Genomic DNA, 12249 nt, shown 5'->3' with positions numbered 1-12249 from the left:
CCAAGTCACCAAAAGCTCGGGATTCCACCCAGGAGTTTAGAACCAAAAATCTGACAGTAATTAAAGAAGGCTTCCACTTGAAGGATCCCCTCTGGGCATCTTCTCAACCTCAAGATGGTGACTATGGAATCCTGGATTCCAGCCACAGTTCTCTGGATCCGTGTTTAATGACCGTGTGTGCAGTAATGTCCAGCTCCCCCATTAAACCTCAAAACCAAACATACTGACATTTAAGGATGGTAAGGCTTTAGTAGATACTTGAAAAAAAGAACAACACAGGCTAATGAAAAAAGTGGGATGCTGGTATCCAGTGTGAGCCCTTGAGTCCTCACCAGCTCAACTGTTAGCCAGCATCTGCCCCTATGCACCCAGGTGCTATCAGTCCCTGAATGACAAGACTCCACTCATAGCAAACCACAGAATCCCACATTTCTTTAAAAGTGGTTTGTTTATAAATGTAGTGACAAAAACCCTCCTCTAACTGGGCCTGCAGATTTTCACATGACTTTACCTTTCTTGACACAGAAGCAAGGTTTATCATTGCTACTTGCGGAAAACATATCTACAGCTATTCCAGGAGAGGCAAGAATTACCCTCAACCTGGAAACTGAAAAAGCAGAAACTTATTTGGTGTTTTAATCATTGGCCTTAGGAAAGTCCTTTCACCTACTTCAGGACAGTAGGATCCTGAAACCTTCTTGCTGCCACCCTGCTCTTTACTTCCCAATGTTAACTTTGTTTTTCATAAGAGAGCTCCCTCAGCTGTAAAGGATCCTTGCCATTAAAATGCTTCAAGAGCACAGTGGCAGAGTTGGAAGAGCTTCATGCCATGTTTTGTATTGTATGATAATTGCAGGTTTATCTGTCTATCTCGCCCCACAAATTACATGCTCCTTTAGGACAGGGACTGTATCCCCAGAGTTTAGTTCAGCCAGGAGGGACAAAGCATTTATATATTAAAGGCAGTAGATTTCATCTACTCCCAAACACACACACACACACACACACACACACACACACACACACTCACTCACCCTGTGTCCAACTAGAAGGCTAGCAAGAAAATAAAAGGCTCCAAATGAACTCTTTTTGCATAGAGGGAGGGACTGCTTTGGAATTAGGGGAAATAAAATCAGTGACTACAGTGAGAGATAAGTGTTGCTCTTGCTAGTAACCTGCATAATTTGAGAGATGATATCTGCCTGGTGTGAAGCCTTTGGAAGGTCCTCAATTGGTGTAATAGCAGCTTTGACATACAGATTTTGTTCCTTGTCTATACCACGTGTATACTATATTTGTTTCTCTTAGAAATTCAACATTAAAAATTTAATTAATAATAGCTTTAATAATGGCGTTACACATGAGCAAATCGGTGCCATCACATTCTCAATGCAGCTTACAATATTGGCATAGCTCAATTTCCTCATTCTAGCATAGTCAATAAAAATCTTAGATAATTCTTGTCTGATGAGGCCCAGAGATGGGGTTTCAAAAGATTATTTCACTAATTCAACAAATATTTATCAGACACCTACTCTGTGAGTGAGTGGCATTCTTTTGAGCACTTAGGATAGAACAATGAAAAAAAAAAAATCCTCACCTTCAGAGATTATAGCCTGGTGGGGAACATGTCGCTAAATATATAAAATGTGTGAAGCAAGGATGACTACAAATTTGGAACAATCATTCTGGGCCAAATCATTAATATTAATAGCCATATCTGACCTAACAGTTTTGAGAGGTTCTTGCAGACGCTGTGTTTATTGGGCATCAATAGGAACCTAGTTGGGAGAGTTTCTATAAACCATTTGAAATTAATGCAAATTTCTAAGTTTGAGTGTACATTTTTTTCAGGAGAAAGAATACAGTTTTCATTCAATTCTCAAAGGGATCTCTGACTCCAGAAAGGTTAAGAAGCATTTGGACCGACATGAATATGAATTTGTCTAAATCTGCATTCATACTGTCCTCTCTGCAGGCTCAAGCACTGACATGGCTACAACTCTGGGCAATGTCACAGGAACCACAGGCTCTCAGTGCTAAGCTCAGTCACTTTAGTCTGATGAGAGGTTAGAGTCCTTATTCAAACAGGAAGAGGCAGAAACGCACAAAGGGAAAGAGCAGGGAATCAGACAGACCTGGACTGGAGTCTGGTTCAGTCACTTTCCATTTGTGTGACATAGCTGTCACTTACTCTCTAAGCTTCTATTTTCTTCGTCTGTAAAAAAAAATATGTACCTTATACAGTTAAAGAGAGAATACTTATAAAGTGCTTGGCGCAGTGCCTATAACAAAAGTAGACATTCAACTAATGTCAGCTGCTTTCTTATGAAGGGCAGATATGGTCTCATCAATTTTTAAAATGGAGAGCAATCGTTTAAAGAAATATAAAAATGCAGAAAAATTCTTTTCAATTCTATTCAATTTAGCTTGCATGTGATAAGTGCCTACCAAGTGCAAGGTGCTGTGCTAGGAGAAGGTTAGAAAGAATTGCCATCATGTAGTTTATAACTCTACAGCAGTGGTTCTCAACCGTTCTAATGCCGTGACCCTTTAATACAGTTCCTCATGTTGTGGTGACCCCCAACCATAAAATTATTTTTGTTGCTACTTCATAACTGTAATTTTGCTACTGTTAGTGAATCGTAATGTAAATATCTGTATTTTCCGATGGTCTTAGGCTCTACAGCAGCAGTTTTCAACCTGTGGGTCGCAACGATTCACTAACAGTAGCAAAATTACAGTTATGAAGTAGCAACAAAAACAATTTTATGGTTGGGGGTCACCACAACATGAGGAACTGTATTGAAGGGTCGCGGCATTAGGAAGGTTGAGAACCACTGCTCTACAGGAAGAAGCGATGCATAGTAAGTAGAATAGATTTGTTGTAGAGAGTGATGAATGAAGGGCTAGCGGAGCACAGAGAATGGACAGAAGACTTCTAGCTGGGGCGGCAGAGCCTTCTTCAAGATTCACTGTTTCATTTTATTTTTAAAAATACGTTCGATTTCAGAGAGAGGAAAGGAGAGAGAGAGGAGGAATGATGAGAGAGAATCATTGATCGGCTGCCTCCCACATGCCCCATACTGGGGAATTAGCCTGCAACCTAGGCATGTGCCCTGACCGAGAATTGAACCTTGACTTCCAGGTTCATAGGTCCATGCTCAACCACTGAGCCAGACCAGCTGGGCAAGATTCGTTTGTTTGTTTGTTTGTTTATTTATTTATTTATTTATTTATTTTATTGATTTTTTACAGAGAGGAAGAGATAGGGATAGAGAGTTAGAAACATCGATGAGAGAGAAACATCGATCAGCTGCCTCTTGCACACCCCCTACTGGGGATGTGCCCGCAACCAAGGTACATGCCCTTGACCAGAATCGAACCTGGGACCCTTGAGTCCGCAGGCCGACGCTCTATCCACTGAGCCAAACCGGTTTCGGCCGTTTATTTATTTTTTTAAACGTATTAAGTGCTTCTACATTCAGGTGGGGGGAAAACTGGTGAAAATGGACATGGTCCCCCTACTCAGTCCTGTAAAATCAACACATTCATTGAGTACCATCATTGAGTCGGGTTCTGAGGCAGCAAAGAAGACTATTAAGGGAGACAGCTATCTGGACATACACAGTGGGCTGAGTGAAATGGCATTCATATGAGTGAAGTGGCATCTATGCTGAGTCTGAACGGATGTCTTAAGTTAGACATGGTGACTGGGGAACATTTCCCTTGAGAAGATAGCACATAGTGAGGCACAGAGACCAACAGAAATTCTGGCTGAACTTCACAAAAGAATGTGTGATGGGAGAGAGACAGACTAGAGTAGTTGCCTGGGGCCGGATTCTAAATTAAGGCTTTGAATAACATTTAATAGCTTGGGCTTCACATTATAGATCACAGGAAGCCCCTCGAGATTCTTGAGCAGAGGAGTACTATTATCAGACTTGTGATTTAGAAAGATTCCTTTAGAGCAAAGACTAGGGTGACTAAGAGAGAGGCTGGCTGGGAGGCCATTTAGGAGGTAATTGCAGCTGTCCAGTTGAGAGATAATTAAGGCCTTAAGCAGGACGGTAGATATAAAAGTGAAACAGAGAAGATAAATATCAGAGACATTCTAAAGTCAGAATCAACAAGACATGGCAACTTGCCTGGACGTTTAGAGAGAATAAGGAAGCAAAGAGAGACAATGATAAATCAAAAGCTCCTTACCTAAATTCCTAGAGAAATTGCAATGCCAACTAACATAGAGAGGAAAAAAGAGACAAGGGTAGGTTTTAGATATATTAAGTATTTTTGAATATTTTAAAAATATGTTGAATATTTTAACACTGGTAATAGAGTTAAGTGGAAGAGTCTAGCAGGCAGCTGGAAATTTAGACGGGGCACTCAGCAAAGAGGTTCAAACTAAAAGATACATATTTGGGAGAAATCCACAGAACAGTACCAGGTGGAGCTATGAGGAGAGACGACACTAGAGAGAGAGGAAACAGTTCCGCTGTGCCTGGAACTAAGAGATATCTGGAGGGTGCAGTGAAGAGCAGAGAGAGGTGGATGCCCAGGCCATCACCCACCTCTTCCACCAGAGACTCTGCTGTTGACCCAGAGATTCCCCAGTGCCCGTTCTCATAACTGAGGTTCATATACCAGTGGCTTAAAAACACGTAGAAACGCAATCTTTCCAGTAGGAAGAAAAGAGCTCTCAAAGGAATTATTAAAGGGTTGAAGATGCTAAGGGAAGTTTCAGGTAGGAGGTGGTCAATCACAGTGCCACACGCTAAAGGAGAATGAGAATTAAAAACAGGTGACCGAAGCTGGCAATTTCAAGGTCATCCGTGACCAGTGAGAAAGAGTTGGACAAGATGGTCAGAGATGAAGTTAGACTGCAAGAGTGAGGGGTGGGGGAGGACTGAGGGCAGCAAGGGGGTGTTCCTTTCAAAGAAATTTGGCTGTTCAGGGACGACAAGAGCTTGAGGGGGTGGATGGCAAAAGAAAGGTTATTTTAGAACAAAAGACCACGCAGCAGGCCAAGGAATTAAGAAAAATTGGGGGCTTAAAGCCTTGAGAGACACAGAAGATGTAGGAATTAGATGAGATCAATGGGAACTAGGTCTTAGAGCGGAGGCACAGGGATCCAGGAAGGGAGTGGTCCTGATACTAAAATTGTTCTATCTTACCAATAAGGAGTCAAGGCACAAGGAGGTTAAGTAACTTGTCCAAGTCTCACCGACTCAAGAGTGTCTGCTTTTTCGTTTCTAGGAATGAAGAGTAATGTATATGATACAAAGAAGTTTACCAGAAAGCATATGGAACCAAAGGAGTTAGTTTGGTTCAACAACCACAAAATCCGAACACAATGTACAGGTGCTCAGTGTGTCCAGATGAGCTAAGGAGGCAGGAAGGAAGTCTGCTGGTGGTAAACTGAGTGTCACCTGTCTCGATCCTAAAGGACATTTGTAACCAGGTCAAACATTTGGCTCCTCTCTGCCAATCTCACTTTCAAATTGGAATTTGTGAAATCGAGATTCACTCAAGGTCTACTGTGGACCATGAATAAGTCAGCAAGACTACAATGGTAGCTGCTACAGCAAAATAAATAAAAAAACAAATTCCTTTGTGAATTCTCTGAATGCATATGAATGAGTGAGAGTGAATGAGGACTGGTGTGAACCAAGCATTCCATACCTAAGCATATCAACATTCTATACCTAAGCATATATCCTTCTCCAGGACCAGGCAAGGAAGTATCAGGGCAAGGAGCAAAAAATGAAATTAATGGTTTTCTTTTCTACTCTCCATCGAAATGAAAAATGTGAGAAGCAAAACGTGCCTCCTCCCTCCTATGTATCTGTCAGCACATTTCCAGGAGGCCTGGCCACATCCCGGGCACTGGCTGGCTGCGGAACAGAGACTGACGGAGCCCTCGCCTGGGTGGTCTGCTGTTATCCCTTTGATTAAACTCCCAGGCGGGAGGAGCTGGAGCTGCTCCTAATGATAGCTGGGTCCTGAAATCTCACACGAGCCGCACAGAGAGGGCCACTGCTCCCTCTGATTCCCTGCCTCCCCTCCTCACCACGGAGCTGGGCTGATTCACCACATTCTTCTGTGCACTCAGGGCAGTGACCACAGCGGGCTGCCTCTGTGCAGAGCGCTGCAGTTGTAAAAAAACCAAAAAAACAAAAACCACGCCTCTCCCAGCACTGAGTGAGGCAGAGATAGTGAGGCCTCACACCCAGCTCCACCCCAGCACCCTGCTAGCTACTGCAGCGCTCCCCCACCACAGGTGAAAGATGCTTGTGGAAAACCCTGCTGTCAGGGAGTACACATTGCTTTCCAGAGGCTCCCATCCTCCCAAAATAACCAGCCTCTCACATGACACGGGAAAGACCTCAATGTGATCTGCCTTCTGTTCAGACGTGGAAGGTATTTGTTGAATAATTGTATGTTAAGAATATGTACTTGCCCTAGCTGGTTTGGCTCAGTGGAAAGAGCATTGGCCAGTTGACTGAAGGGCCCCAGGTTCAATTCTGGTCAAGGGCATGTACCTCCCAAGGGCACATACCTCCGTTACAGGCTTGATCCCTGGCCCTTGGTTGGGCACGTGTGGGAGGCCACCAATTGATGTGTCTCTCTCACATTGATGATTCTCTCTTTCTGCCTCTCCCCCTCCCTTCCACTCTCTCTAAAAACCAATGGAAAAATATCCTTGGGTAAGGATTAACAAAAACAAAACAAAGAACATGTATCTCTTCTAACTTCAAGCATACTTGAGCTGGCACAAATATTTCTAAAGTGGCCACTGTGGCTACTCCTTGTGGTCAGGCAAGTTTGATCTTCTCATGTGTTCTAGGCCATAAACAAAGTTCAGTCATAGCAGAAGTAGTAAAAGCAATGACAAGGTAAATGAAGTTCTGTTTTTATACAGATTCCTAAGAATCTAGCCTTGAATGTAAATTCTGGATAACTCAAAGTTTTATTATCAAGTTTTTGGGCTGTCAGAGTACTTTGCTTACTTTTGGCTAGTTTACTCTTCCTCTGCACCTTCACCGGTGAGCAGGGAGAGAAAGGGGTGACAATGCCTCATCCATCCTCCTCCCAGCTGCCTGAGGGGTCCAGCTAATGGTCTCCGTGGCTCCCAGTCAACTATGAAACGAAGAGTGAGCTCCTACAAGGGGCATTCAAAGCTCTCCGTGAATCAGCCCTTGTCTTCCCGTCCAGCTTCCATCCTAGCTGGGCCCTGCTGGCTCCCTGTCCTCCAACACCACTAGCCAGATTGTGAGTTAGTTCATGCTGAGGACTGTCTTCTATCATCCCCACAGATTGGTGCCAAGCCTGGAACACTCTTAAGAGCTTAATAAAATGTTTTTGAATGAATAAATTTAAAAAACACATCTGAATAAAAAATTTTATGGAGAATGCCACTAAAAACTTTTTTTTTATCCTCACCCAAGGATATGTTTATTGATTTTAGAGAATGAGGGAGAGAGAAAGAGAGAAATATCAATGTGAGAAAGAAATATTGGTTGCCTCCTGCCCCAACCGGGGATTGAACCCGCAACCCAGGTATGTGCCTGACCGGGAATCGTGCCCATAACCTTTTGGTGTACAGGACAACACTCTGAGCCACCTGGCCAGGACTGCCACTAAAAACTTTAATGGGCTAAATAATTGAAACTGTGGACAAAATAAAATGATTTTCCAGAAAATGGTGCTGTTGTATTTTCTCCAACAACAAATAAAGAACTTGAGGTTGCGAGAAGTTGAGTGAATTTTCCAAAATCACACAGCTAGTCAGTGACAGAAGGCAGGTCTTTAGATGGCCAATTCAACTCTCTTCCCACCACTCCACCCTGCTTATTAGATACTACAGCACCTCCCTCAGCACTGGTCCAAGCACTAACCAGACTATTACCAAGACTCCAAACGCTGAGACTGACATCTAATGGCAAGTTCAGAGCCCTACGAAGAGGACTCGGATGAACTTCACTGGCACTGAAATGCTTCTCAGCTGAGAAAGATGGACGGATGAAAGACAACTTTCCAATGATAATGCCCTCACCTAAGATTCCCACAAGATCAGGATCCTGTCATTCTGCAAGATTTGCAATCCACCAAATGACACAAGTGGAAAATATGTAAATACCAAAGTTGGCTATGTTTCTTTACTACAGTTGCAAAGAAAAAATTTTAATGCTTTGGTGCTTCTAGCTGCTCATTTGTAAATTGAAAACATATTCTAGTCAATGAGCCAATGAAAAGATGTGTAGCAGAGCAGATCACTGGCCCCTTTCTCCCTTCCTCATAGCCACTCACATTTCAAAATTCCTTCCCATTCTACTATGGGCGTGATATTCTATTCCCTCTGCCCACTGTCCTATCACTAGAATCTAACTACCTGACTCCCTTCAATTCTCAATATTGCCCTTATAAGAGTCTCTGCTTTCTGTTTCACATTGGGTCTCTTCCTCTTCCTTCCTTCCTTCAAACTATTAGAGATTTGAAAAAGAAAACCAATTACATCCTCCCACACTGGGGTGACGCTGAAGTACAGCTAAGGCTTACCTTTCATTTTGGTCCTAAATTTTATACAGAGAAGTAGGGCACCACCAGGGAGCAGTGTGTTTCCTACATTGAATATGTACTTAAAGTAAAGTACAGCTTCAGGTTTTCTAGACTTGATATCATTACAGAGTTGCCACCATTTAAGGAATTTGACACAACAGAGATAGAGGAAAATGTAACTGTGGGGTTTAAGTCATGATCATTTTTTTGGAGGACTTTGATGCCATTTTGCTTTAAGGAAAAGGAGAAGATATGGCTTCTACTTTCAGTTAAATACCACAGCAAGGAGGGGAAAAAAGAATCCCAAAGTTCTTGAAAGTTTCACCTAATCTCATTGTGTTGTCAGCTTGCTATTATCTATCTAACTTAAAGCCAAAATCCTGGCATCTATTTCTAGCTAGCCAGCTTTTCAGATGACCTTAACTACATCATTTCTTTCAGCATCAGTTTTCCCCACCTGTGAAATGGGGAGAATAACATGTGTTGGAGAAGGGTGTACTGAAATACTTCATTAATCAGAACCCATAAAACATCTGAGATCCCAAGATGAAAGACGGTACAATAAAAAAGAAAAGTAGAAGGTAATGTTATGGCATTCTGGTAAAAAGATTTATAAGACTAGAATTCACTAGAAAATGTTACCAAATTAAGTTATTTTAAAAGATCCTATAAAAGTTATTTTTAAAGATCCATGAAATAAGTACATCAACATCAGTTGCAACTTGACTTTGCAATAACTGTAACAGAAACTCATTTTCTTTCAAGTTGAAGAACTCTTTAGTTCGAAACCAGCTAATACTCATTCAACTGGCATCAGTATAAGGAAATCAGTAAGGACAGAGTACCCTGTCATTACTCCCGTGTCAGCTCCAAAGAGCCCTCTGGCACCCCAAACCGTGCATACCTGCTGGGTGAGGAGGCTGATGTGAGTGGAGGGCGAGTACTGCCGCGCCGCCTGCTTCTCGGCGAGCCGCTGAAGTTCAGCCGTCACCATGCTCTGGTTGTACCGCCTGCTATATGAAGGAACATCTTCTCCCTCCTTTTGCATTTTGGCTGCTCCTGAATGCTGCTTATTTGGATGGCCTGAACCTGCTAAAAAAGAGAGAGGGAGAGAAAATTTTTTTCTCATGTAAAAATAAAATTAAAACAAAGAAAACACCTTAGGATGATGACAGAGAAACCTCAGCCAGATTACTTTACTGACAACATAAGGAGAAGACACTATCTTGCAATGCACAAAGATAAAAAGAAATCCTTACTATACCCTAAAAATTCTTCCTACTGTCCAATTGTTACATGCATTTATTAATGTGTTTTTGCTCTCTATGATGGCTTCATAAGAAAGAATTTCATCCTGTGTAGTGGAAATAACCAATCCTAGAATTTACTAATCTGAACAAAAATGTAACCTCGAAACGCATGATTATAATTCTTGTTTTTTTCTTGTGTGACTGTACTTGCCGTAGTCTATGGCATCCACTGTCAAGTCATCCACAATCCTTCTAACAAAGCTCTGAGATCACAGTTTTATTAGTTTTGAACACTGAAATTCTGGCAAGAAAGAAATAATTTAATATAAAATCAAGGTTCATATTTTTTTTTCTATGCTAAAAGTCACACATCTTACTGAAAAAAATTTAAAAATCCAAAAAAGAGAAACAATGTAATGTGCTTTCTTTCTGTCATACTAATGCTTCTATAACTGTGATCATTCTGTATATATGATTTGGTGACACTGCTTCCAAAAATCTAAATATTTTCATGTTTATTATGGGATACATACAAAATATTATTTATAACAGATGTATAACTCAGACAGCATATTATAGTGAACACCCGTGAACTTATTATCAACTCAAGGACCACATCACCAATAAATGTGCATCAACCCAGGTGCTCCTCCTGATCCCTTGCCTCCCTTTATCATGTATTCCTTTCCTTCTAAAAAATATAACTTTATATTGTGTATTTATGTATGCATTTGTGTGTACACATAATCAACACCAGGTAATTTTGCTTGTTTTTGAGTTCTACAAAAATGTAAACCTTACTGTGGTGGTTTCCTTGGACTTGCTTTTGTTATTCATTACTATACGCCCAAGATTCATCCTTTCTCTAAGTGTAGCTAAAATTTATTAATTTTATCTGCTGCTTGGTATTCCATTTTGCAAGTACACTACAAGTTCTTTTTCTATTCCCCCACTGATGGATATCCTAGTTATTTCAAGCTCATTGCTATTATAGACGGTGTGGCATACCTCCTGCAAACACCTCCTGGTACATATGTGGAAGAACTCTTGTGTATATGCCTAGGAGTAGCATTAATACCCTCACCTAAGATTCCCACACCTGAAATTAATATAATATTGTATGTCAACTATAATTAAAATAAATTTTAAAAATAAAAAGTCTAAGTTAAATAATATATTAATCTCATTCCCAAACTACTCAATAACCACAGAAAAATTTGACTCCCATCACTAGCAGGTTATTATTGCTGTCTACTATATTGTTGCTGACTATTGCTGTTTACTACTATTTAAGCCATTCAGAATATGTTCTTGACTACAGTTGAAAAAAGCTAAAAGCCAATTAGGAAAAGGAGAGAATGCCAATTATATAAAAACTAAATAATGAATATACTTATAATCAATCCATGGGTAAAAGAAGAAATCACAATAGAAATTAGAAAACATTTTGGAACTGACTAGTTTCTTCTGTTCCCTATCCCTCTTTGAGAAAAGTAGAAAAAGGAAGGTGAAAAAACAAGTTTTGATGAAAACACAGGGCATTGGAGACAGTGACATTACTGAATTTCTCACATGAGAGAAAAAAGTTCAAATCAAAACATTATTATTACTGATTTTAGAAGATTAAAAAATAATAATAATCACATAATTAGCACAGACACATATTCATATTTATGACTTATTAAAATAACCCATTTAATATTTCTGATTCAAGCCACATATTATAAAATCCATTTCATTTGAAATCAGATACTGATGAAGAAACAGACTAGCACCCTGGCTGGTGTGCTCATTGGTTAGAGCGTCAGCCCATGCACTGAAGGGCCTTGGGTTCAATTCCTGGTCAAGGTTCGATCCTTGTGTGGGAGGCAACCAATGGATGTGTCTCTCTTACATCAATGTTTCTCTCTCTCCCATTTCCCTCCCTTCCACTCTCTAAAAAAAAAAAACAGTAATGGGAAAAATACCCTTGGGTGAGGATTAACAAAACAAACAAACAAAATGGAAATAGACTGGCTATTTACAAAACATAGTTTAGCTGTCACTCATGTTAACATGGATATCGCTAAAGCATTTAAAAATCTGACTGATGTTATGATTTTCCCCAAACTAATCTACAGATTAAACTCAATACCTATCAAAATCCCATCTGTATGGTTTTACAAAAACTGACAAGCTTATTCTAAAGTTTATATGAAAGTGCAAGGGATCCAAAAATAGCCTAAGCAATATAAAAAAGAACAAAATTGGAAGGTGATTCTTACTACAAAAACTTACTACAATGCTACAGACAATGTGGTACTGACATAAGGACAGATGTATATATCAGTGGAATAGAACTGAAAATCCAGAAATAAACCCTTACATTTTTGAGTAAAGGATTTGTGCTAGGAGTGCCAAAACAATTCAACATGGAAATAATACTCTTTCAAGAAATGGA

The 12249-nt window shown here is 40.5% G+C and overlaps 1 protein-coding gene across 13 annotated transcripts in view; it reads right to left on the bottom strand.

The window, feature by feature from the left end:
• Window positions 1-12249, bottom strand: part of TTLL5 (tubulin tyrosine ligase like 5) — a 258885-nt gene that overhangs the window by 131983 nt on the left and 114653 nt on the right. For 11 of the 13 annotated variants that reach the window (XM_079769843.1, XM_079769845.1, XM_079769847.1 and 8 more), the window contains one exon: window positions 9464-9651. In XM_079769843.1, the coding sequence (XP_079625969.1) occupies window positions 9464-9651 (188 nt within the window). The remainder of the gene's footprint in view (window positions 1-9463; window positions 9652-12249) is intronic. The other 2 variants (XM_079769844.1, XM_079769842.1) reach the window with 1 other exon arrangement.

This window comes from Cnephaeus nilssonii (genome assembly GCF_951640355.1).
Source record: "Cnephaeus nilssonii genome assembly, chromosome: 4".
Taxonomy (NCBI): Eukaryota; Metazoa; Chordata; class Mammalia; order Chiroptera; family Vespertilionidae; genus Cnephaeus; species Cnephaeus nilssonii.
Note: the sequence above shows the minus strand (reverse complement) of the source record. Positions and strands in the feature narration are given on the sequence as shown.